Source organism: Etheostoma spectabile, chromosome 16, assembly GCF_008692095.1.
Source record: "Etheostoma spectabile isolate EspeVRDwgs_2016 chromosome 16, UIUC_Espe_1.0, whole genome shotgun sequence".
NCBI lineage: Eukaryota > Metazoa > Chordata > Actinopteri > Perciformes > Percidae > Etheostoma > Etheostoma spectabile.
This window is the reverse complement of record NC_045748.1, coordinates 10,114,689-10,140,912: the sequence shown is the minus strand read 5'-3', so window position 1 is coordinate 10,140,912 and position 26,224 is coordinate 10,114,689. Positions and strand designations below refer to the sequence as shown.

At 40.4% G+C, this 26,224-nt stretch overlaps 2 protein-coding genes across 4 annotated transcripts in view; both read right to left on the bottom strand.

Moving 5' to 3' along the window:
• The window catches only part of pitpnm2 (phosphatidylinositol transfer protein, membrane-associated 2), a 52,808-nt gene extending 48,428 nt beyond the window's left edge, over positions 1 to 4,380 (bottom strand). Inside the window, exon 1 of the mRNA XM_032539130.1 lies at positions 3,976 to 4,380. The gene's annotated coding sequence lies outside the window, so the exon portion shown is untranslated. The remainder of the gene's footprint in view (positions 1 to 3,975) is intronic.
• Positions 4,381 to 6,809: 2,429 nt separating this feature from the next.
• Positions 6,810 to 26,224, bottom strand: part of mphosph9 (M-phase phosphoprotein 9) — a 22,953-nt gene continuing 3,538 nt past the window's right edge. The window contains exons 4-24 of one of the 3 annotated variants that reach the window (XM_032539147.1): positions 25,837 to 25,926; positions 24,619 to 25,112; positions 23,844 to 24,000; positions 23,618 to 23,690; positions 22,593 to 22,696; positions 21,866 to 21,982; positions 21,337 to 21,794; positions 20,977 to 21,126; positions 19,435 to 19,522; positions 18,569 to 18,784; positions 17,682 to 17,729; positions 17,478 to 17,542; positions 15,358 to 15,459; positions 14,480 to 14,713; positions 14,201 to 14,388; positions 12,493 to 12,747; positions 11,454 to 11,574; positions 10,819 to 10,910; positions 9,819 to 10,018; positions 9,269 to 9,337; positions 6,810 to 7,689 (exon numbers count right to left, since the gene is read on the bottom strand). In XM_032539147.1, the coding sequence (XP_032395038.1) occupies positions 7,588 to 7,689; positions 9,269 to 9,337; positions 9,819 to 10,018; positions 10,819 to 10,910; positions 11,454 to 11,574; positions 12,493 to 12,747; positions 14,201 to 14,388; positions 14,480 to 14,713; positions 15,358 to 15,459; positions 17,478 to 17,542; positions 17,682 to 17,729; positions 18,569 to 18,784; positions 19,435 to 19,522; positions 20,977 to 21,126; positions 21,337 to 21,794; positions 21,866 to 21,982; positions 22,593 to 22,696; positions 23,618 to 23,690; positions 23,844 to 24,000; positions 24,619 to 25,112; positions 25,837 to 25,926 (3,423 nt within the window). In that variant the 3' untranslated portion in view covers positions 6,810 to 7,587. The remainder of the gene's footprint in view (positions 7,690 to 9,268; positions 9,338 to 9,818; positions 10,019 to 10,818; positions 10,911 to 11,453; positions 11,575 to 12,492; positions 12,748 to 14,200; positions 14,389 to 14,479; positions 14,714 to 15,357; positions 15,460 to 17,477; positions 17,543 to 17,681; positions 17,730 to 18,568; positions 18,785 to 19,434; positions 19,523 to 20,976; positions 21,127 to 21,336; positions 21,795 to 21,865; positions 21,983 to 22,592; positions 22,697 to 23,617; positions 23,691 to 23,843; positions 24,001 to 24,618; positions 25,113 to 25,836; positions 25,927 to 26,224) is intronic. The other 2 variants (XM_032539149.1, XM_032539148.1) reach the window with 2 other exon arrangements.

The window sequence follows — 26,224 nt, the reverse complement described above, 5'->3', positions numbered from 1 at the left end:
GCATCTCGTGACAAGACCCCCCCCCACCCCCACCACCACCACCTCTTCTCCTCAGCTCCCCACCACCAACCCTCCTCCCCCATTCAGACTGTACCGCCGAGCGAGCCATGCCGTTATTAGTATGCAACGCTCAGCTCGGCTGCGTGCCACATCTCCTCGCAGTCCTGTATGACGTGTCTTTGGGGTAAAAATGATGAAGAGGAGATGGCAAGAAAAGGATGAATTTCAAGGGGTGAGATGAAGGGAAAGAGAAGAAAGGATGGACGGATGGACGAGAAAGACAGAGGAGGCAAGAGAGAAGGAGGAAGTGAAGGAGGGGGCGGCAATCAATACCATGACTCATTCTTTTTGCGGTGGCCACTTCCTAACAGCATTCATTAAAGCAAACCTAATCATTTTGGCCTGATAATCAGATCCTGCGAGGCTCCATCTTACTTCAGTCCAAGCCACGCACGTTAAAATCATGCACACTAAACCTGAAAGGGGAGGAAACCGGTGCAGCTGAAGTCGACTGATCGATTAGTCGATCGGCAGAAGAATAATCGCCAACATGTATTTTGATCATTGATTAAATCGTTAAGCAATCATCTTTAATGCAAAAATGGTTTTCAGCCTCTCAAACGTGGAGGTTTCCTGCTCTTTACATTAAACTTTCCTTGGTTGACAATTATTTTTGACATTTAAAGACATTACCTTGGACTTTGAAAAACTGGGATGGACTTTTTTTTTTTTTACTACTTTTGGACATTTACAGATCAAACGATTAATCAAGAAAAGTATCAGAAGATGAATCAATAATGAAATTAATCTTTAGTTGCAGCTCTAGAGACAGAACCAGTGCATTACACAGTGGCTCTGATGGTTGTAGTGATAGTGAAACTGTCATGACATACACAGATGCCAAAATATCTATCTTTTATCATATAAATTGCACATGAGAATTCAACTTTTTGGCAGTAAAATTTTAAAATCAATTGCTTTTTACAGTCCGCTAGATGGACTGCACAATAAAATTGAAGTGAGATGAACAAACAGAGAAGTTAGATAGAAGTTAGATGTTAGATAAAAACAAATGTTGAGAAGGTTTTCCTTTAGGGACATAATTTGAAGTTGAAAAAAAAGTAATAAATTGCAATATCGCGGAATATCACAATATGTTTAAAATCGCAACAATATCATATCATGACATAGGTATCGTGACATCGTATCGTGGGGGCTCTGGTGATTCCCACCCTACTATAACATGGAGAACATGGTAAACATTACTCCTGCTCAGCTTTGTCACTATGAGCACGTTAGCACGCTAATGTCAAGCTCAAAGGCTATTGACTCTTAGTCTTGTGTTCACGTATGTGCACACATTCATTAAAAAACAGCCTTTGCTGTTAAAAGAAATCAGCAAATGAAATAAATGATCAAAACTGACGACATTAAAGCTATAGCGTGTAGTTTCTGTCGCCCCCATGAGGAATTCTAAGTAATGACAACAAAACTGTCGGCACAGCCACATGATACAAGCCTTCCGTGATCGAGCACAGTTCCCCCTCCCCCCTCCACACAGTTGCTAGTAGCCCAAGGAGGACACGGAGGATGAAAAAAACACGATGGACTCTTCAGAAGAGGTCATTATCTTCACTCGAGTTCACAATCTTCTGAACATGGCCATACTGAGAAATCCAAAGAGAGTTGTGTGGAGCCGATAGTCTTTAGTAGCTTAGCAGCAACTCATTTGGCAACGGCTTAAATGTAACGTTTTTAAATGACGTTTATTAATATCAAAAGGTTACGCACTAAAGCTTTAAGAATAGGATAATTATTTGCTGTACCGCACAGAATCCACGTGGTAACTCTGATTACTTGAAGCTTTGTGGCCGACAGGCCGGCTAAGAAACTCTCTCCAGGTTAAAAGTGGTCTTCCTAGAAGGTTTTGGCTCCACTGCGGCATCGGTCTAAATAGGTTACAGGCTCAATGTAGATCACACGGACAACAGAACCTCTTGTGTTTTCCCCTTCAGAGTCTAAGAATAGCTCCAGCTCAAGAGACACAGCTTGTGCAGGACAGTTGTAGCAAGGTCAGGTCAAGTTTTAAACAGCATGTAAGTAAATGTGTAAAAGTGACTTAAATGTATTAGTTAAGTAATTTTCCCAGAATTATGCCACTGAGTGCTTTACAGGGGCAAACACAAGAAACCTAATATAGAGTGAGAACACGTTACATAATCAGTATTACACAATGATGGTGAAAGTGCAGACATGGTGCATATCAGTCATCCAAACACCTGTTTAGACAGGTATGTCTTTATCTGATTTATTAAAGAATCCATAGAATCAGCAGATCATAAGTGCGTGATCAAGCAAAATTAATTTATAATGTGCTTAACAGAAAGACAAAGACAAAAGTTAGGGGAACATAGAAAATAAAGAAAGACCTGTGTTGCCCTTCTCTGTGCTGTTGAGAAGGGCAACGCAGAGAGAGAGCGATCAGGAAATGATCCTGGAAATGTACTTATGTTGATCCAGACTACAACATGCAGGACCCACAGTACTTACTTTTATAATTAATTTGTGCAAATTTCCAAGTAATCAAATGTCTAACAAGCCCAATAGTCTTCATTCACGTTAGCAACTCTGTGCAGCTGCTTCAGGATAAAGTTAGCATCATGTCATGTTAGCAGCAGTCGGTCTGAACTCATCGCACATTGTTAGGTCTTTCTTTATTTTCTATGTTCCCCTAAATGCTTTGGGAAACAGCAACAAACTTGGAGCTGGCAAGCTACACACTGACAATGACAACTTGGATCGAACAACAAGTCAGGCCTGCTTGGTTCTTTCGGGGAATGATTGTAAAAATTGGACAAATGATATGTTTACGGCCTTTTCCTCTCTAACTGGGATGTTTTGGGACCGATTGGTGGGATTGTTGTGGATGAAGTGCACACGGTGATATAACGGTAAGTACAATTCAATTTTAACCAGGTATTCAGCTAATTTTAAATAGCTCACGTTACTGTATTGTGTGAACGGTTACTTCCTTCTATATTGTATGTGGCATTTTCTTTTGCGGGGGTGCAAATGTTCCACCAAAACAACTTCCTTCCTGAGACTATTTTGCAGAGCCGCCGTCACTGCGTCCGGAGCGTAGCGCCGCCCAAGGCGGTTGTGATTGGTTTAAAGAAATGCAAACAAACCAGTGTGTTTTTTTTTCCCTTATCCCAGAATACATCTGTGGTGTAGCCAGACCTTACTCCTGCGGCGCAGTGGAGATAGAGCTGGACATGTAGACTACGTCTAGCTGATTGTAATTGCAGATGATGTCGTGCTCACATAGCACATATTCCTAAATAAGGTTGCTTTTAATCAAATTTTTACAAACTAGCAATTACAGAGTTAATCTGGGGCCGAGTATAGCCTGAAGTGTGCATTGTACTTGATGGTGGATACGGAGGGTCGGAGGTGGAGGACTCACCAACAGGTTAATCAAAGCCACGTACAGTGAAATATAGCCATTTAATACCCATGTATATTGGGCATTAATTTACATTATATTGGGTGTGTTACATGAAGAGATTGTTGTCTGTGTTTTAAAATATTGGAGGAAATGTACAAGATATTCTATGAGGTTTATGCAACCTGTAATCTCAGTGTCAGAGGCTGTTACACATGAGACTCACAGCACACAGCACCCAGCACACACAGCACACACACACACACACACACACACACACACACACACACACACACAGAAACATTCTCTTCAAGCCAGAATCAGATATAAACATAACATTGATCAGCTGTTTTGGTAAAAACAAAGCCACAATGATGCATGCCACCTGGCCTCTTTAGCTCATTCAAACACTGCCACAAATAGATATGGTGGGAATTAATTAACATTTGCATCGTCAATTTCCCTAATTAATGAGAAATCGAAGTTAATTATCAGGGACAACGTGTTATTATGTATACAACATAACTCACCTGCAGCTCGGGGTTTATCTGCAGCGCCGATTACTCAGCTGGATCTCCACACACAGCCTGAATGCAACATCGTTGTTGTCAGTTAAAGGTGTATTTTCCCAGCTCACATCGCAGTGCAGAGCAGCCTGACGATCGCGTCGGTGACGGTGTTTGTATTTTACAGTGGATTGAGAGCGCCGGCCGTCCTGTTGTCCCCCCCACACGGAGCGCTCAATCCCCGGTGTGTCCGCCTATGTGCCCCGCTGCTGCTCCTCCATCATCATTCCAATGCATGGCTGTTGTGTCCGGTGTTTCGGCTCGGCTGTGTTGTCGGTAGCTGGGGATATATCCAGGTTACAGTTATCACAAGACAGGACATCCTTCTGTCGGACAGCAAAGGAGAAAGGCGCCCCCCAGCGGCGCCCAGCCGCCCGCAGGCGGTAACACGTTATCATGGGAAGTCTCTCCACTGTCCCCATTCGGGAGGTGGCCTAATGAAATAGTCTCTATGGCTTAAATGGAACAGATTCGTTTTAACAAAAGTAACTACATTTTTGATATTGCCTGATTAAATCAAGCTTAACTTAAATAAGTTAAATAACTAATATTAGTAATAGCATAACTTAAATGTTAGTTTTGTGTGTGTTTGCTGCTGTGTTGTGCCCTTAATCTGAATCCACTCTGATACTCTCGCAGCCCTCCAACTGTCTGTTTCTATGTTTACTTTGGGGTTGTCACGAGAACATTTTATGTAAAGTATATGAAATATGTTATTACAGAATTCATGCATAAATATTCCTAAGAATTAATGGTGGAAGAAATAGATAGAATAGAATGGATATTCAAAAACTGACTTGTGTATAAGTACAAAAATATGAGCATCAAAATTTATTTATAATAAAGTACATTATAGTTATCATATGTCCATGTTACACTGCTTTATACTTCTACTCCACTAAGCCTAATATTGCAATTTTTACTGCGCTACAAATATTTGACATTACTTTGAAGATAATTAATACAAATATAAATCAGCTAAAGTTGTATAATAGATTAAACTAGACAAGTCTCCACTTTTACAAGGTCAAACATTAACGTAATGAACACATTAAAGCATAATAATTAATCATCAGATACAGGCTAATATTCTGAAATGGGACATTTTTAGCTAGTTAGTACATTTATTTAAGTAAAGGATCAGAATACTTTATGGACAATGTTCAGGCCCACTCTTAGACAATATCTTAGATTTTTTATTCTTGGTCATACACCTAACTATATATATATATATATAGTTTCTCTGGCTCTTGAGAACTGGGACAGAAGTGATTTTCAATTTGATTAAAACAACTCGATTAACGCCATTTTAAATAGTAAAGTAAAGTTTTGGCTGTAATAATGTTTTAGAACAATGATATGATATGAGAACAATAATATAACTATGGTGTCATCATTGTTAACTTAATGTTCGCTTACGTAATCTACAAAAGACTTATTTACGTTTGTCAGAAAAGGCCTTTGTAGCATATTTCCTATGTTTAAATCAAACATTGGTGTTCACAAAAGTATGAAATTATCCGGAAATTATATTATTCCCGCTAGAAAAAGACCGTTTTTTTTGTTTGCGAATGTAGCAGGCATGCTAACGGTTAGGCTAGCTGTAAGCTAACTAGTTAGCTACAGTGTTGCCAAGTCCGCTTATTATAAGCGACTTTGGGCTTGTTTTTTTTGTAAAGTCGCTAACAGATATTGGTAGTCGCGGGTTGCGTTTTTTTTTGGGCTTGTCACTAAAGTGTAGTTGCTTATTTGGGCTTGTTCCCAGCTTGTTCTCGCCGGTTCGCTCGATCCCGCCCCTTTCCCCATAAACACTATAGACAGCAGCGTTATGTCCCGCCCACTTCCTGCTTCTAATTGGCTCTGACCCAGATGGAAACGAGTACCAGCCAATCAGAGGCAGAGCAGGGCAGTCTGTTGTTTTCTGGTTAGGAAAATGCGCGAGTAGCGACTAATGGTGAGTGGACTGTAGGAGAGGTTTTGGAGGAATAAATGCCCGGGATAAAGTGGGTGAAATACGGGAAGAAGTATAACAAAGACTGGGAGAAAGAGAAAGGAGGAAAAGAATGGATCCAACCCGTCGTGGGGAACAAGAACAACTCAAAATCACTGTGAAAAAGTGTCTATATTTCAAATCCCATCAGTTTTCTAATGTTAAATAATGTTAAAAGGTGGTTTACCTCCCTCCTGTGGTCCTGGTCCTGAAGCTCAGGGGGAGAACATTAATAAACTCTAGCCTACCGTGGGGACAGTTTACCAATCTGTCCACATAGATTATAAAACCGTGCACACAGTTTGATTTATTGTTCTCTTCCAGGATCTTAGGGGGGGGGGCTCCGTAGAAAAAGTCGCTTATTTTGGGCTCGTTTTCACAGGCCTGGTTGCGTATTTGTCTCGCGAGATCTGGCAACACGGGTTAGCTAGCAGAGGGTGCTAGCTAACGCCAGTGTCGGACCTGTGTGTCCTCGTCCTGAGTTCACCAGCTCGGCCTCTGACTACCCGGTCGGTCCTCTAAACTCACCAGAAGCTCCATTTATGTCTGTCCTCCACTCTATGTAGTTTTTGTTTTGGTTTCGTCTTTGTTCTCTTGTGTAGTCACGTTAGCTAGCTTAAAACCGGGAAACAAAATGGCGTTCTGCCATTAAGTGCCATCGCGTCGCTTCTAGAATTCGCTGGAATATTATTTATAAAATTGGATTAAATATAAATTTTTGATCAAAACAATTCTTTTCTATTTTTATCTGAATCCCTGCAGGGTGTTTTATCTTTTGAAATAAAATTTTAAAAAAAAATGCCTCTAGTTATCAAAACAAAAAGCTTAATTTATTGTGCAACAACAACATTATAGTTCCAGTGGAGATCATGTCAGGTAATAAAACTGCATGGCAAGAGGAAGCAGTGCAAGAAACTCCATGCACAAACATCGATCAAAGAGAAACAACCACATGTATGTGTGTGTTCTGTAAAAGTGTGTGCTGGTTTGGATTTTACAAGTGGCTCTGATCCGGAGCGTCCTATATCCTGTAGGAAACACTGAACATTAAAAGACAGTGACAAGCAGTAATGGAAAGTACACAAAGAATAAAGGCAATTTGATTCAAGTAAACAAACAATTCCTTCAAGTTTGATACATTTGGCCCGAAACAAATAGAAAAAAAACAACGTATAAAAGAAACATAAAATAAATACATTTAACACATGAACAAGAATGGACAGTGATTCACAGAGTTTCCCAAATAGATGAATGTCTCTGCTAGAAAGTCCTTTTTTGTTTTATTATTCACATAGCAGATTTAAAAAAACGTCACCTGATTATGGCAAGTAAAACATATCCATTTTTCTGTGACTAAAAAAGTAAACAACTTTACAAATCTGTGTTTTACTAAAAAATAGACTCCAAAAATTGCAATATCTTTCAGACGTATCAAAAGTATCCCAGAGTAATTGAGTATAAAAAAAGATACCGTGGAGTTGCTGTACAGATGGACGTATGGCACAGAAAGAGACAATCAGTGCAGTGTATAAAACCAAGACACTAAGTTGTAGCATCTACACCGTGATGTATACAGACAGACATTGCTATAAGTTGGCAGAGGAGCGGAGGACGTGGAATCTCTTCAGAGTCATGCGGATGGATCCCAGCTCACGATTCAGTTCCTCCAGACGATTCTCTAAGGCCACCTGACGGGGAAAGAGGAGCAGGATAACAACTGCCACCACTTTGATGATCGATTACTAGTTTTAATTTTTTTTAAAGTAGCAAAATGTGAAAAGAGCCACGCTGCAAGATTAAATTATTTTAAACTGTTGATCAATTGGCTGGCTGATCATTTTCGTTTTTAAGTTAATAGTGAGAGTGGCCGGGACATGTGGCACATCGTTGATAGTTAATTGAAAATAATAAAGTGTTAGTTGTTGTAGGAGCCACGTTATGTTGTTTATGGTCTCATTTATTGATTATTGTGCGTTAATATTGTAGGGGGTGGGCGTTTTCATGACGGTTTGAGCGTAAGTGATATATTTGTTTGCTTCACCTGTGCACCTGTGGGTTCTTTGGCTTTGAAGGCGAGGGGGTGAAGCTGGGAGCGAACACTTTGTTGACCGCACCGCGCACAACGCAGCAAGCAGTATCACACAATTATTTCTACTCACCAGTTAACAATTACATTAGGTAACAGCAGTGCTAAGTGTATTGTACATATGGAAGGAGAAAATAAAATCAATGCAATACGATCATGAGCGCGTCACATGTGTGCGTCTCTCAGTGTTTAGTCCCTCGCGGCAGCACTCTTTTGGACCGCTTACAGCCGCAACAGTTGTCGTCTGTGTCGCCATCCGTGCATGTGAGCGTTCAGAGACATGTGAGTACACTGGTGTTAATGTTTATACGTGTGTATTTCGGTGCTATGCACACATTGCATGTTCTGGGATATTCAGTTGAAATGCAGTATGTTAGCATAAAGTTCCCTAGCAGCAGGCTAATGCTTAGTTTTACTAGTGTTACACTACTATTGTGCCTATGTGTGTACTCACAATCAGAATCAAAAGCAACACACCTCCGACGTTCAGTGTGTGTGTCGCGTTAGGTCACGGCAGTTTTCCTGCTATGTTGACCGGCCACGCTCACCTCACGCACACACATGAGGCGGTGCTAATCTGCAACGGAAAGAGGAGGACGGGGCACCGCGGCCGAGTCGAGTTGAGGCAAGTCGAGCAGGCATCATTACTGGAGAAACGCCATTAGAGAACTATGTTCGTGTTTCTGTTACTGAGATCCCAGCAGTACGAAGGCTGTTAAATTTAATAAGGAGCTGATGTGTGTTTATTGGTATATTATTGGGTTATTTTGATTGAAGCAGCCATCGCTATTATACTAATTATCATTTATTAGCCTTACTAATTGCATCCTGTCAGTACTGTTGTTTTTGCTTGTATGCTGATATTTCTCTTTTATTTATTTATTGTAGAACCACAAGCACACAAACAGACACAGACGACCATCTGCCTGCTGCCAATAAATCTATTGAAGAGCATCAGAGCATTTGATCGCATTCTTACCCATGCACCAGAGTGGTCACCTGTTCCCAACCAGCTACAGTTACAGTACTAATTATCATATAAAAGTATTGAAAAAAAGAAAAGAAAATCAGCAACAAATAACAATTACTTTAATAATGAAACATGTAACCATTCAGGCCTAATTACAAAACAAACAAACGTTGGAAAATGATATGAAGATAATCAATATCTGGAGTCCTACCTCATCTAACCGGGTCTGCAGAGTCCCTCGGCCGCCTGCTCCGGGCATCCGGCTCAAAGCTGCCTCAATCTGCCCGACACACAGAAATAGGTCAATCATTAAATAACAACAATAATTATATTGATGCAACAACCGGCACATGACTGGCCGAAACACTTTGACTGGACTCATCAGATTATCGGGGGGGGGTGCAAATTTTGGAGCCAGACGTCACTGAATGACCAGGACAGAGGGAGGGGTAAAAGGGGGGATGTGGACACGAACTTCCTAAAAATAGAAGGCATTTAGGGGCGGTGTAAAATACAATGAAGTCTGTGTTAGATAAGAGGTCGGGGGCGGATTAGAGTTGTACCGTTCAGGGCTGTGTGTCAGAGATGCAAGGCTCTTTAAACTGAGCTACACAGAGTCCTTTTCACTAAATGTCCTTCGCTCAGTTAATAAAAGATGTCCTGGTTGGCGGCTGGTGGCTGTGTGTGATGTGATGAGACGTAAGTCTCTCACAGTCAGCTCATTTGGCATAGGAACAAAAAAAAAACACACTCCTCCACACCTGCAGTTTCTCCTGCGTCAGCTCGTCGAACAGTTTCTCTGCTTCAGCCAGCGAGTGGAGTCTGTCCAGGAAAAGTGGAGCTGCGTCCTCATAGGAGTCCCGCAGGTCGGCCCCCCAACAGACTCGCGGCTCCTCCCAGCCCAGCTGGGAGGGTCTCTCCGGTGGGTTCATGCTGCCGGAGGACTCTGGCTGCTGGAGGTCTGGGGGGGAGGAAATAAGTAAGTAAGTAAGTAAGTAAAGTTTATTTATAACGCACCTTTCATAGACAAGAAGGGTCACAAAGGGCTTTACAGTAAAAACAAAATAAAACAGCAACACATAAAATACTAAGCCATATTGCTAGTTAAAAGCTTGTCTAAAAAGACGTGTCTTGAGGTGTTTTTTAAAAGATTCCACAGAATCCAAGGCTCTCAAGGCTAAGGGAAGAGAGGTCCAGAGCCTTGGAGCCACCACAGAAAAGGCTCGATAACCTCTGGTTTTAAAACGTGTTCTGGAGACAGTTAAAAGGTCTTGGTCTGAAGACCTCAGAGAAGCAGAGTCTGATGTGTTCCTTCATTAGAGAGGACTACACTACACTCATTTTCTTCCACCCCATTTACATACATAAGGGAGGCAAGATGTTAGGAATACAGCTGCAATGATTACTTTCATTGTCAATTACTCTGTTGATTATGTTCTTGATTAATGGACTACTTGTTGGTCTATAAAATGTAAGAAAATGGTCAAAAATGTAAATCAGTGTTTCCCAAAGCCCAAGACGACGTCATTAAATGGATTTTGTTTGTCCACAACTCAAAGATGGTAGGTTTACTGTCACAGAGGAGTAAAGGAAATAGAAAATATTTACATTTAAGGAGCTGGAATCAGAGAAGTTTTACTGTTTACTCAAACGATTATCAAAATAGTTGACAACTTGTCAATTATTCCATTAATCTTTGCAGCTCTAATGAGGAACACCTCTAAATAAAATAAAATATCTCTTAGAGCTTGAATATATTACCATCTTCTCTGTCTGATGACGAAAAATGGAGTCTCTTCCTCGGACTGCTGCTGTGGAATGAATGACGTCTCTGGTCACCTTGTCCATCACTCCTGTAGACGGAAGATAATGTGAGTTTTTAAATCCATTTTATCCAGTGTAATAGATAGATTAAGGTCTTGTGTTGTCTTCCCGTCAAAATTGAAAATCAACACTTTTTCTTATGTTTTTGTCCCTTTTTTCAACACTTTTGACGCTTTTTTTGAATGTTTGTCACTTATTTTGACGTTTTCAACACAACGTAACACTAACTTATTAACTTTAGTTTTACAGTTACTTTTGGAATTTATGGTCAATAAACCTAATTTATAGGTAATTATACCTAATGTTTGAGTTAGAAAAGCAGAAATTAGGAATTATTGAGACTAAAATTAAAGGAATGGATGTTGATGGATAATCACAGACTGGAATATGTCAACTTTCACTCAATACTAAAGCTAACTGCCTCCTATACTCCATGCTAAATGAACAGACATTAGGGTGATCGTCTTCTTATCTAACTCTCGAAAAGAAAGCAAAGAAGCATATTTCCCCAAAGGTAGAACAGTACCTTTAATTCAGACCTTGCTTCAGATGAGATGTTTTGTGTCGCTCACCTTTTGTGCAGGTGTTCCTCTCTTGGCATGAAGTGACCAAAAGCAGTGGAGTAGTTCTCAGAGGGGCAGCGTTTGGGACTGGACTTTGCAGACATGGGCATGAGTAAAGTTCCTCTCCTTGCTGGATGGAAGAGAATAGCACACAATTAATCAAAAATGTAATATTCCAATAGATCCTTAATTAAAAACTACATTCTCCAGTGAGCTTTAGTGAACCCCAAAGGGGAAGAATAGGAATTTATTGGCTTGGCTTTTTCAGCAAATATCTAAAGTGATTTATAGTTTTTATGGTTGGACACATAGTGTATCTCCTTATCAATCACAACTCATGGATTAAGTTGGCTATTAGTTTACCTTAGTCATATGTAAGTGCATGCCGTGGCATTCATTTTCAATTCATTTGTTTCATCTGTCCAAAAAGAAACAGGTAACAGGTGGTTACAGCCTCTAACCCTTAGATAATATGTGTATTTTCCTTTAACTATGCAACATGTTGTTTCTATTCATCCGCACCTTACGCATCTGTATATCTATGTTTATATACCGTCTGTTTATATAACAGTGTTTATTGTGTAAATATGTTATGTTCTTACTATTATAATTATTATAACTAATTCTATGTTTCTATTTTTTATACTTTATGTATATATTTCCACCTATGTCTACTTAATGTGTATTATGTTATTTTGATGTGTGCAAAAAAAAAAAGAATCTTTTGAGCTGCTGTAGCACAGGAATTTCCCCAGTGTGGCATTAATAAAGTCTATTTTATCTTATTTTCAAATCTCCTTAGATGAATAAAAAGAAAAAAAACTGTGAGTTAAGCGGCCAAAAATCATGTTACCACGTATGAATGACCTGCAATCACGTACAGTACATATGCTTGTAAAAACACAAAACTTTCGCCAAAAAATAAATTTAAAAACTTTTCTGAAACGTTTCCAGTAGACATTAGAATAGCGACTGATCCGAGCCAAAAGCTACAGTACATTAAAGACTTGTTGTGAAGGTAAAGTGTGAGAAGCCGGGACAGACGTACGCGGTGTAGACGGGAGTTTGTTCCGATGTTCTGGAGGCAGTGAGGAGGATCGGTGGCCCTGTGGAGACAGACTCCTCTGAGCTCTCAGCAGAGCTGCAGATCTTTTCGCTGCTCCTCCTCCTCTGAGCTCAGCTCTGGCCACGACTCCTCCAGGTCTAACCCCCTCCCTGTCCGCCTGGAGCCCGACTCGCTCCGGAATCAGCTCCTTGTGTCTCCGCTCCACAAATCCGACTGTGGTCCTCTGAGTGCCGACCCCTGCAAAGAGAAACCACACAGACGTGGTGATGAGGTCCAATTCAAAAAACATGTGCATTACAGTCAGCAGGACTGAGCTGTGTGTGGGCTGTGTACCAAAATTCCCACAGAGATGTTAGTTATGAGGGTGTTGATCAGATTATAATTACAATCAGTCGATTCCTCAATCGACAGAAAAAATATATACATTTTTTTACCTTTATCCTTTTTCAACAACACAGTAATAACAAGAGCAACACCGAAAAAATTCTAAATACAATACAATTACACTAGTTTGAGCCTCTCAGTTGTGTGGACTTGCCGTTTTTTTAACAAATTAAATGTCTTTCTTGGACTGTAACACCAAACAAAACATCTTAAATGCATAATTTTGGAGTTTAGGAATGTGTGATGAGCATTAGTCACTATTTTCTGAAATTATATACAACTATTCCGACATCTGAATAGATTCAAGAAAGTCATTGGATTTTATTATTTGATCATGAAAATAGTTGTTGGTTGCCCTCACAAGAATACAATTTACATATCTGCATGCAATTTTCTTTTTTAGTCCAATTCATGTTAAAACAGGCAATAAATAGGCATTCTGATACTTTTATAGGCTATATACACATAAATAAAGGCTTGTTCACGTGCAAATGGAATGAAGTTTATAATGGGTATGGTCTAATACCTGTGCATTTACACCATTTGCATGTGGGCTGATTTCTGATAATAAGCCTGCTGAGAAAGTTCATTATTAAATTGTGTTTTCTGCAGACCTTTCCGTTTAAAAACAATTGTGAGCCTATCCTAAAACAGCAACTTTATTTTTTTGAAGAATATTAGTGAGTTTTAAGTGTCATGTGACCTCATTTGCAGGGTTTTCCCTGCCATTTTAAGGTTAAGGTGCAGCACCCGAGCCGTTTTGGGAAACACTTAAACCATGAAAGTATTGTAACTAAAAGACATTTCTCAGATATAATGACTGTTGTCGGACTTTTTTAGCAAGTTTCCTCTTTAAGCTTTTTAAGTGTTGTTTTTATTATCTGCTGTAGCTTTTTCAACGTATTAAACACAGATGTGGGAGTAAGAACAGTCTAAAATAATGTGAAAGAGAGACGTAAAACTTACACAAAGAGACAAATAACGACTACAAAGAGATGCCAAATGACCACGCAGAGACCCAAAACAACCCAAAGAAAACAAAAATGACCAAAAAGAGACACAACATGACTACAAAGAGACATGAAATGTATTGGGAAATTCCTTTCTTTTTTTTGAAAAACGTCACATTTTTTTTAATAAAGAACATCTAAACCCCGCCGCACACCTAAGTCTTCCTCAAAGCTGGGTAAGCACTGATTAGCATATGTTCAAGTAAAAGTTGTAGAAAAAAAGAAGATAAACATGAGTTTTAAATTGGAGCATTAATCAGGGTCGGTAACGTCTCGTGAGTGAGTGCGAGTCATACTGTGGGTGGTGGAGCGGTTCTTACAGGGGGCCCGGCTCTCTGTAGCTCTGGTCTCCTCCAGCTCTATCAGGGCCCTCATCATGGGCGTCAGGGCGGAGGATCCGTCTCGGCGACCGGCCTCCCGCTGGCTCTGCTCCCGGTGTCTGTGCTGAGGCTGAGATTGTTCACACTCCGGGGGGGACGCACACCTGCAGAACACAATCTCTGTTAAACCACCTAAAATCCTAATTACTCTTCAGAAAACATCCACAACAATTACAACAACAACAAAAAAACTACCTCTGGCTCCCCCCAGCTGTAGAGGTGTCCACAGAGCTTCCAGTTCCCGATGAGTGACCATCTAACGGGTAATGTGACTTCTTGTGGAGACCTAAGTGGTTAGTTTGAGGGAATGGGGATTTTCTACCACTGTTCAGCTGGTCAGATGGAGCACAAGGGGACTTCTGGCGGGTGACGTCTGGCTCTACTTTGCATTTACTGGGTGACAGCATCAGGTCAGGATGGTGGAGGAGACTGCGGACATGTCCAGAGAATATTTAAATCGAGGCATCTGCATTTCTGCATTTAAAATTAAGTTTTTGTTTATTTATTGCTTAAAGGGACAGGTGCTAAAGCGGAGCGTTTCAGACAGAAGGTGAATATATAATATAATAATACATTCAGACAAACTGTATGAGAATAATAATTTCGTTGTGCGTTTCTTGAACATTAAAGCGTGCAAACATGTTCTAGATGAAACCCAAATAACAAGTATACAAGAACCTGATGATGAACATTATATGAGACCTTTAAAGTCTGTTTCTCTTGTTGTTGTATAGCACGCAGCTTTCTGCTTGTTTGCCATGTTAATGCCTTCTCGTGATAGAACGGTGAGCCGACGGATTAATGCAAACGGACACCCCCAAGGAACTACAAAATATACAATATATAAATTTCCATTTTGATTTCTGATTATTTTTTTAAAGGAGAACACAGGATATGTGTATATGTACATAGTAGATATGTATGTAGCAGAAAAAAACCTGCAATCTACTTTATTTACATTGGACCTGAAGATGTTTGAGTTGTTTCAAACCTACTGTGGATGCGTAAAAGACCAGAAAGTAACCCGTTACCCGTAAGACACTATCAGATTATCAGTACATTGCAGTGCTTACCCAGCCCCAGACGGCTGTGTGTTACTGTGGGAAGAATAACGTGCCCTGGCCTGGTTCTCGTGCTCCAGCTGCTTCACCTGAGTCTCCAGTTTGGAGATTACTCTGAGGGGGACAGACAGAGATAATGCATGGTCACACAATTTAAAGATACAAAGGGACAGGGGACTTTCTGTTAACGTCTTTATAAAACAAAACTAATTCAACATATATGTATGATGACAAACATCTGAAGCTTCATTTAAAAAAAAAAAAAACTCAACAGAAAGCTTTGAATGTAAAAAGAAATGTCCCTCAGTACAGCCCTAATGACCTCAATGTAAATGTTTACCTTGTTTTCCTCAGTTTTATGTGGATGTCTTTCTTTTTTGACCTTGTAAGGCATTTTGCAGTCTCTAATTTAGTGTATGACTGTATTATTATTATTATTATCACTAAAATGTTCTTTTTGTGACACATCATGGGTTCAGTTTAGTTTCACATAAAGGTTGCGTGGCCCAGAAATACAACATGGATGTGTGTGCTTAAAGCATCCTGAGGTATTCTTTTTTAAGTTACTAATAATGCCACGGTGAAAATCTTTCTCTCTACACAGAAGTAATGTGACCCAAAGCTAACCTTAGTTTCAATACTGTCTCCTGTACATTGTTACAGATTCTCTCTGCTGTCATGACCTGGCTCTTTGCATCTCATGTGTTAGTGTAACAGGCCTTAATGACAATCTTTAAACATCTCCTGCAGAGTTTTACACTCCACTGTGTGACTCCATCAGACCCTGAAGCTGGAAATGTTCTTGCATATCTTACTGCATTTTACACCCTTTTTTTCCATTTTGATGGTCTAATATCAACTCGATGTTCTGTCTTTTTGACTTATGGAATGCCTGGAAGGATCCTCATGTCACAACCCAATTTATACGTCTTTTCTTGGTTGCATCTGAGCTTTAGAGTCGGCTTGTGGTAAGAAATTGTTATTTAATTGCTGTCCCGGCTCAACATGTCTTTTTCATTTGTTCTTAGGATTCTCTGACATCCTCCACGCATTTAATACATGTTTTAATTTTTCCAGTTTGCATACACATTGTAGTCTTTGCTAGTTTACAATTCCCTCTTTATAGAAGGCCACTCACAGGTCTCTGGACTTCTCAATCTATTTATTTTTCTAGGCTTTCCCTCCAGATAATATGCTTTGGTGCGAAAGCCGTCCTATGACACACATATTGATGTTGCGAGCCGAGGTTGTTATCTGTCCGTGAATTCGCTGAATCAACGTGACACACTTCATAAATGCAGAGTCCATGGTCCTGCCTCTATTGGTGACAATTTGCAGGCAGAGCTGAACTGCAACGGAAAGTTGCTGCCAATGCTATTATCTATTTTTGACAGCAGAGAGACCATGATTAGGCTCAATTGATTTAGCCTCTCCCCGCGATCGCCCAGCTGTCTATCAACCACCACTGCAGCTCTATTACAAAGTTGCTCGCCCGGCCAATGACAATGGGACAGGTCTGTAGCTGATAACAACACTACAGCTGTCATGTCACATCTCTGCTATGAGCTCTTCACATTAAGTTCTTGGTTTGTGTCTGCTAGTGTTCGCGATTATTAAAAATCTTCACCACTAGATAAGCTCAAGATAAGATGTGTATTTAAAAGTTAAAGACAATAGACTGAGATTTTGGGAAATACACTTATTATCTTTATTACCGAGAGTTGGATGAGATGATTTGACACCACTCTTCCAGTAAATATGAAGCTGCAGCAAGCAAGCTGACCAAAACCATCACCTGTCTCTGAATCGGTTTTGTGAGGAGCAGCCCCTCCCCTACCTCCTTTTGTGGAATATCTTTTTTACTTCAAAGATAGACTACCTAAGTAATAATTATCAGGTAAAATAAATTCCTGTATTGAATTTGTGATTAGTTGTCTAAAGATTTCTATTTCTTTCTATTTACCTTGCTGACACGACCACTAAGCTTTATGCAAATAATTGCACCCTCACCCATCCCCCCCCTACACACACACACACACACACACACACCACAAATTGCTTTCTAATCTGTGGGAAACACTGATGTTGTGTTACACTCTATAATCAATCAATCAATCAATCAATCCACTCACCTCTTCAGTTCTGATATCTGATCGTTGGCGTTGTCCAGCTTGTTCTCTGTTGACACCAGGTTGTTCTGTAGATACACAATGACGAAATAACAAATGGCATGAAGAAAACTGATTTTGTTTGTCACTGCTGAAACAATCTTACATGCTTCAATAATAATCAAATGATAAAATGTAATTTAACAGTCCCAGTTAGAGATCTGTTACCTTCAGTCTGTCGTGCTCCTTCACCAGAGAGTCATATTGTCCGAGCAGCTGAGGAGACAAAACAACAGAGATCTTGGTCAAGAAGAAAATCAGTGTTGACGGAGAATTTTTCAAATGGATATCGATGCACTTATTGACCTTTTCCCTCCTGATACTTCAACATACTGGTTCCTCGCTGTGTGTAAATGCCTTGTGATCATTCTAATGTATCTTAACATGAGGCTTTAACTGTAACACATCACTTCTTGACAAACAGAACTGTGCTGATTAGATAAAACAAGGCAGGTTTTTTCCTTCTTGTTCCTCAGAAAGCAAAACCAACCAGCTGAACTAACATTGCAGAGTTGCGGTGTAGTGTTATTTTACTCTGGTTGCTACATTTTCTTTGTTTTTAAGATGCATTCTCTTTCATATGACTTTATAAAACATGTAATCAAATCTAATGTTACTTTGTCCAGTGTTTCAAAATGACAGCCCCACGACAAATGCAGAAAATTTACTCTTGGAAAAACTACAATGAACTAACGTGAGCTAAAGGCCGGTTTCACAGTAAGTTCACATTGAAGTATTAATGTGGATCAGTCAGGTCTAGCCTGATACCTGGTTCGGTTAACAACAGAGCAGATATGGATCCACCTAAACTGATCAGCGTAAAATGGAAAACTTTTACACACTTCCCTGATGACAAAACAAAGGTAAAGAAAAAAAACAATGTTAAAGTATTCTGAGTATCAGAGTTTCTGAGTCAACAACACAGCACAACATTTGATATAGAAAACAAATGATAGCAGCAAGGTTCCAGTGAAAAGGGAGCATTAGAGGTTTGAGATTATATGATCGTCTTATTATATTCTCTCTCTCTCTCTCTCTCTCTCACTCAGACTTACATCCTGCAGCATCTTGTACTCTCTCTCCCTCTTTGCCTCCCTCTCGTCGGCCTCCCTGCCGGCTTTCTGCACCGACTCCTCCAGCTGCCGTACTTGGGTCTTCAAACGTGCTGCCAGGGCGTCCTTCTCTTTACCCGAGCGTTTGCTTTCTTCTAGTCGCTGCTTCAGGGTTTTCACAGTCGCACCCGCTACAGCGTACCGCTCCGGCCATTCTGCCTGGTGACAGAAAGTCAGGGCAATGGTAAAATATTAATTGTATATATATATGCTTGATATGTTAAAACTGATTTGAGGAAAACACCCTTGATGAAGTTTAAAAAGCAAAAGATTACAATAACCTTTTACTTTTTAAAGTGTAACTGTAAGTGTACTCTTAAGTAGCAACAAATCCCACTGGATCAATTACAGGTTGTTTCCAGGTATCAGAGAGTTGTGTTTAATGACTTAAAAGTAAATACAAAGAAATTTAAGAACATTTTTTGAAAACACACAGGAAGGTTTCCTTTGACAAGTGTCATATTTTAATTGTAGGATGTTTGGGTGGTTAAATATGAATACATCAATTACAATCTGGTACGAGAAACAAATGTTTAGGTTGAAATGAAGGCTTCAGAAATGTTTTCATTTGTTTTGTTAAGTTGTTGAATGGAGTTAAAGGAGTTTGTAGCTTGAAAGGGCCTGCTGACACTGTAACTAGATAAGTATAGTGTCAATTGGCTCAATCAGTCATTTTATATTTTCGTGAATCACAAGACAAAACGGAAATTATTAAAGAACAAAAAATCTTCATCCGTACAATGACATACACACAAGTAGAAACCACTAATCATGACAAATAATGTAAAAAGGAATCTAAGGAATCCTACTATTTTTTTCTCCAGGGAGCTGTTTGTTGCCTCTAGTTCTTGAATGCGATTGGTGGCCTCAGCCAGAGCTTTCTCTAGATGTTTGCACCTGTGGATGAACAGAAATCACATTAATACAGAGTTAAAAAAAAAACAGATAAAATGGACCCAAACAATGTCCTGCTGGGGCAATGTGTGGCCCTACAGGACTTCATGTGTGTGTCTTAACTAGGGCTGGGTACCGAACTTCGGTTTTTTTATGGTACCGACCGAAATGTTTCAGTTTTACACAGTATCAAATTATGCCTCGTCTTTCGGTGCCAAGTTTCGGTGATTGGCTGTAACGTTAAACGTGATTGCGTCACCCAGGAAAAATACATACGTGGTTACGCCAACAGACGGGGTTCACGTGTATCTGTTGTGAAGTGGTTGCGAGCATCGTTGTACCGCTTAAATATGCCATCTAGATCAAAAGTGTGGCTTCACTTTATTAAGATTGATGCCAACAGTGCGAAATGCAATATATGCAAAAAAGACATTGTTGCTAAGGCTGGCAACACGACTAATTTGATGAAGCACCTGATGTGCACGGGATCAATTTAAGAGCGGAAAGTTGCACAGTGTTTGACTGCAAGAAGAGCGGACCGCAGCCAGCGCAGCCTGCGCAGTCCTCCTCCTCTCAGCCGCCCGTGGGCAATGCAAAACCAGAGCCGACTCCGAGTGATTCAAAATCCACCACCGGACTCCGCCTCATCAAAGAGTACCGAGGACGGCACTGTGTCTGGGATTTCAACAGGCTAGTTTATGTTATTAGCGTACTGCAACTTAACCGTGCATCGTGCTGAGTTAGCGGTAGCCTTATTTTATTGCTGCGTAGCTAGCTAAATCAAAAGCTAACATTTACAGACATACTTTGTCCATGTTTGTAAAAATATGCTTATCCTTGGGTCAGCTGGTTAAAAAGCTAACCTTATCTTCACTGTTATTTTTATATTCTCCTCACAGTGGCCTCTGACTCTGATGTGTGTGATTTTCTTTTTCTCAGAATTGATATTATAAAACTAGTATTGAAAAAGGTATCGTTCAGGAACCGATATCGAAGTAAAGGTATCGGTATTGGTACCGGTATCGAAAATTTTTGATTGATACCCAGCCCTAGTCTTAACATCTCAAATATTTGAATATGAATCATTTATATCCTCAATACTGCATCAAAACCTCAGAACTAACAGCCAGTTTAATGTAATATTTCTCTTTGAGTTCCCCCTTCAATTTGAACATAATTAAATTATTTGCATTAATGCAACATATTACATGGATTGGCTTAAGTGCTATGGTAAAACATGTATTTTAAAGTTGCGCATGCATTGACAAATCTGTAAATATATAAAGTGTGAAAGTTCATTCTCGACCCTGGAAAGTAGCTAGTAGCCTGACAAAAAAAGTCTGAACTTTAGGTCCAATAATGGAGTTTCCTCAGTTGTTGATGAGACAATGTTAATAAATATACCTTTTATTAGTCAAACTATTAATATGCTATATACTGAAAATAAAAGTAAATACCTCTCTGTGAGGGCCTGGTTGCTCCTCTCTAAATCCAGGGGCAGATCTCTAAGTTTCAGTTTGTCTCGCAGGATTTGAATCTCAGACTCATAATATGCTTTCAGATCAGCCACGTGTCGAGAGTGCTTCTCTCTCAGGTTCTGCCGCAGTCTGAGGAGGAAAAACAAGAAGGTGAATGAAAGAATTTTGTGGGACAAACAACACAGAGAAATTTAGAAGCTAACTACTTCTTTTAATGAAAACAAGTTCGGAGAGACAAAAATACACGAGGGAATCGTTGATCCCGCTTTTTATATTCCAATCATATTTCAAATTAATAATCAAAATTGTGACACCTTTAGTGTGTACTGTAACACTCACAGAGAAAGTACAACAGGATCCTCTAGAGATGAAGCCCTCTCTATGTGTGGACTGCCTGCAGGCCGCAGTGTAGCACCAGAAGATGAACAGGGCTTCAGGGTGCTGGTGTGGGTGTGACTGACCTCCTCCTCACTGGCTCTGTGTTGCTGGCTGGATGTGTGGGAGTAGGGCTGTGTCTTATCCTGATAGTGAAACTGGACCGCCTGGGATAAGTTACCCCACGAGCTCGGCACCTTAGAAGGGGAAGGTCCGCCAGCGGAGACACTGGAGGTATCAGAGATCCAGTCTGTATCGCCGGGGTTGGGACTGCCCTCCACCATGCTGTCGGGGGTCCCAGGGGTCCCTACTCTGGGGGAGAGGTGGGGCTGAGCGGCAAACGAGCTGTAGTGAGAGGGGGAGGTGAAGCCAGAGGTGCGATCTGACTGCCGCTGGTTCGCTGCTGGGTCCAAGGTCAACACCTAAAGGACAAAGTTTGGGTTAGAGGCTCAGCCAAGGACTAAACGGATCACTGATGAGCCGTGGGACGTACCCGTGGGGACGAAGGACTGGATGTAACAGAACCTTCACAGTCTGAACGTTTACAGTCTGGTCTCTGCTTGTTCTGATAGATCTCTCTGAGAGACAGCCGGGGCTCCTGTGATGGAGTCTACGAGGGACAAAGATCAGACATTTAGGAGGAGAAGTAACGCAACACCAACAGCCTAACGCCCCCTTTCAGTCGACTAATCAATCGTTTTGTTTTTTGTCGACTCAGATTACTTTAGCCTATCAGTCATTTTTTTCATTTTTTTTCATGCTGAATGACTTATTTCCAAGAAACTTGTAAGAACTTATCTGGTAAAATAAAAAATATGTCATCAGAAAATAAAAACATATCTGGTAAACACAAGATTTAAAGTGGTGCTTTTGCCCAATTCTTAGTCTGAAAAACTCAGTTTTAGTGTCGAATAAATCAAGTAATCGATTAATCAACAAAATCCCATGAGTGTTAGTCGACTAAGAATTTCTTTAGGCGAAGAGAGTCCTACAAACAACAGTCGATTCTGAATATCCTCAGTTAATCTCCTCAAAGACAGGTTGGCGACAGTGTCTTATTGGTCTTTTTTTTTATTATAAAATGTAATTATAAAAGTGTGACGCAAAAGTGGAATCCACAACTGCTTGTTTATCTTATTCTCTACTAGTGATTGTTGGACTACTCATAACTCATCTCCCAATCAGAGCATTCACATTTTCCACGGTGAACTGTTACTCACAAGACTCATGGATGCTTCTTGTAGAAGGAGGTAGGCGCCACTATCGAAGCTGTCCGGTAGGGGGTGATACATTTCATTCTCATTCAGACGCCAATAAGTGAGTCCTAAGACAGAGAGGACAATGTTAGTGTGATTTAATCTACTTTAAAAAATGACATGTCTTGTATATTTGCAGCAGTGATAGCCACCCTGACAAGAGTTTAATTTAAAGGATAATTCTGGTGATGTTCTGTATTGCTCTTATTTAGAAAAAAAAACAACAACATGAAAAGACCAACTCCTACCTACAGCAGCTTGATGACATAATAACTCACTAGAGCACCAAATGTGGATAAATCCGCCACTGAAATTAGTCCCTAACAAATGCACCATCACCTCTTGTTTGTTTGTTAAAAACTAAAGTGAACAGCTGTTTTTAGGATATTACTGAGCCATTTAAAAAATTTAACAATATATGTGACCACTTTTTGAAGATTTACAGTAGAAACCAATGTGTTTGGTACTGAAAGACAGACAGAGTAGAAATATCTGAAAATGCTGAGAGACAAACTAAGACATTGCTGGTTTTGGCCTTTTAATAGGATTTGTTAACAATAAGAAAAACCTTAAATCTTGCCAGACCTATCCTTTAAATTCATTAACTAAAACAGAGTACAAGCCATGAGAGGGCAAAAATATGGAAATAAATAAACTAAGGGACATGACATAGTGTAATGATTTTAGGTGACATCTGACAAAATTGGTCCTTAAACTGCTTATAAAAGGAAACACACACATATATTAGTGAAATGTTTCATGAAATAAAACATACAAAAATTGATGTTATTTCTCATAATAAAAGCCCTCAGTGGGACAACAGTGCCATCTTACTGTCACTTGTGGTAATTGCAACAGGGCTTCTTCTTTCGTAAAAACATGTAATAAATTCCCTATATTGTTTATTCTATGGTCACATTGTCAGTGATTTATTTCACGCTATCCGAGCCTTGCTGTTCTGTGTTTTGTCTGAGTCAGCGGATTGTTACCTGATGCCTCAGACAACAGGCTGTCACTTCTCCTCAGGGGGAAGGAGCTGGAACACAGCCTGGACGGTCGCTGCAGAAACACAATAGAGATGAGAGCAGATTAGATTCAGTGGGGGGGAATGTAATCAGTACAGCCACAACAGACACATCTATATTAAATAAAAACACTACAGATGCAGGGCAGTGATATATTTTGTATTATCTGTTACCACATGGTGAGTTGTACCTGGTCCTGGATGTCGGCACTCTCTGGGGTGTTTAGTTTGGGAGATTCTCTGAGGCTGGGGGGCTGCTCCTGGTACTCAGGGATTTGAACTGAAGCTTTGCTCTTCCTGGGCCTGAGTTTCTGCCTTTGTGCCCAGGAGGTCAAAAGCTGGCTGGTGCTGCCAACAGAACAGGTCAGGGTAAGTGGGATAGTAATTTCACAGGTTATATGTTGCTTATATCTTAACAAGGTTTCTGCAGAGTTTAAGTTAAATTCAAATCTTTTTAGGACACTTTTACAATACCAAACAGAATGCGGACATACCGCATAAGATATCCATAAAAACCTGTGGGGGACATATATGGCCTAAAATAATTGACAAAGTCCATACATTTATTGAAATTCATGTGAAATTTTTTTATAAAGGAAATAATATTTTTCCATTATTTGTCAGCAGCACATTTTCAAAATTGACTTAAAGTTGCGAATCATATTCATCATAATCATATACACGTGAGTTGAGTGAATCGTTACATCCCTACCATTGAAGGCTGGGCTTTTAATGCATTTTTATTAGATAGTACAGATAGGCAGCAAAGGGCCGTTGAACAGATCGAAACCTGGACCACTGCCAAGGGTTCAGCCAACATGGGGCGCATTCTCTACCGGGTGACAAAGAGGTCGCTTCTTCAAGGCTTTTTTAACTGAAGAAACTTTCAAATTCATCCTTTTAAAGACTTTAGGACCTGCATGTACCCTGTTATATTAAAGGGGCTTCTAAGCAACTCAGACCTACCCAGAGGTTCTCTGCTGGTAGTCTAATTGGTTATTTTCCACTCCGAGAGTCCTCGCATGAGAATAATCCTGCTGGCACCCAATCACAGTTTTCTCTCCGTCTTCCTGAAAGTTAGGGGACCAATCATGCTTCCCCCTCCCTTGAACCCCTTCCCCTTCTTCAGCCGGAGACCCAGCATGTTCCGGACCTGTCTCCCATGCAGACAGAGTGCCGTACCCACTGCTGAGCACTGTGATTGCCCGCTCCTCCCCCTGGTTGGCGGCCTCTGATCTCTGGAGCGGAGGGGAAGGTGAGCTGAAAGGGGTGTGGGCAGGGGCTGCTAGGCTGTCATTGGGACTGCCCACATTTTTGGGAACTGTGCAGTCACCGGAGATGAGGGTGAGAATATAGTCCTTTGTGTTTGGGGTAGTTTTGGTCACTGAAGTTGGAGAGAACTGGACGTTGGCCTGGCGGTTCTGGAGCTGAACCAGGGCCTTAATTTCATCCTGAATCAACTGGAGAAAAATCACATCATTGTTCAACATGGCATCATGACTTCGTGTAAATATGCATGTGCAAGTGGCGTGTTCTCTGTATCCATTTTGAGCTATATGCGTGTATGTCTACGCTGTATACAGCGGGCGTACACATACACGCCACTTGGCGTGTTATCGCAAGAAGAAAGCAACGGTTGAGTTTAGGAAATGAAAAATGCGGTTAAGAATAAAGCGGCAATTGACTTTAGGAAACGTGAAACGCAGGACACGATCCCCAGTCTCCTGGGTGAAAGTCCTGTGTTTTTACCCATCCACCAGCCCGACCAACCTTCCTTTGTGGATTTTCACCCTTTCATACTTTTGCTGTGGCATAAATTCACACGCAATCGCAAGGTAATGTAAGTCAATGGAGGCCAAACGGCGTTGATATACACACTAAAAGCGAGTATGCAGCTTGATAACACGGCAATAATGGCATACAAATTGGTGTGTCATCCATACGCCATTTCATGAAATCAGTCTGCATTGTTTCCCTGGATATAACAAATATTTTAACATCATGACAAGACATAACCTTGGCCTGCAATTTACACACGTATCTGTATTTAGCCTATATTAGGTAAAACTAAATTGGCTGGTAAAAAGCCTGTGTTGCTAGTGGATTTTAAAATCCACCTGCCCCAGTGGCTCTTGGCCAAAAAAGTTAACGTCAGCCCCTGGACATGACTAGATGCAGTCTTACCTGTATTTGGCACTGGTATTGTTCTTGCTGAGCGAGTATTTGCTCTTGGTATTGCTTCTCAACCAGCTGAAACAGATGCAACCATCGGCCCTTTTGCAGAAAAAAAGATCAAATTAAATGTCATATTACCATCATAGCGCACAGCAAGAAGTTCCTTTATAGTAAAACAGCTAAGGGAAAGCCACAGAGATTTTAATAACACACAATATACACTGACATTTAGACATTCCTTATTTTCCTTTGACCTGACTTTTCATCTGTATACTGTAGTGAGGTGTCTTTGTGTTGCAGAACATCACAGTTGTCTGTTCCTTGCAAATCATAACCTGTGTCTGAAAGGATCAGCTGCAGTGTGGTGTGTGTGTGTGTGTGTGTGTGTGTGTGTGTG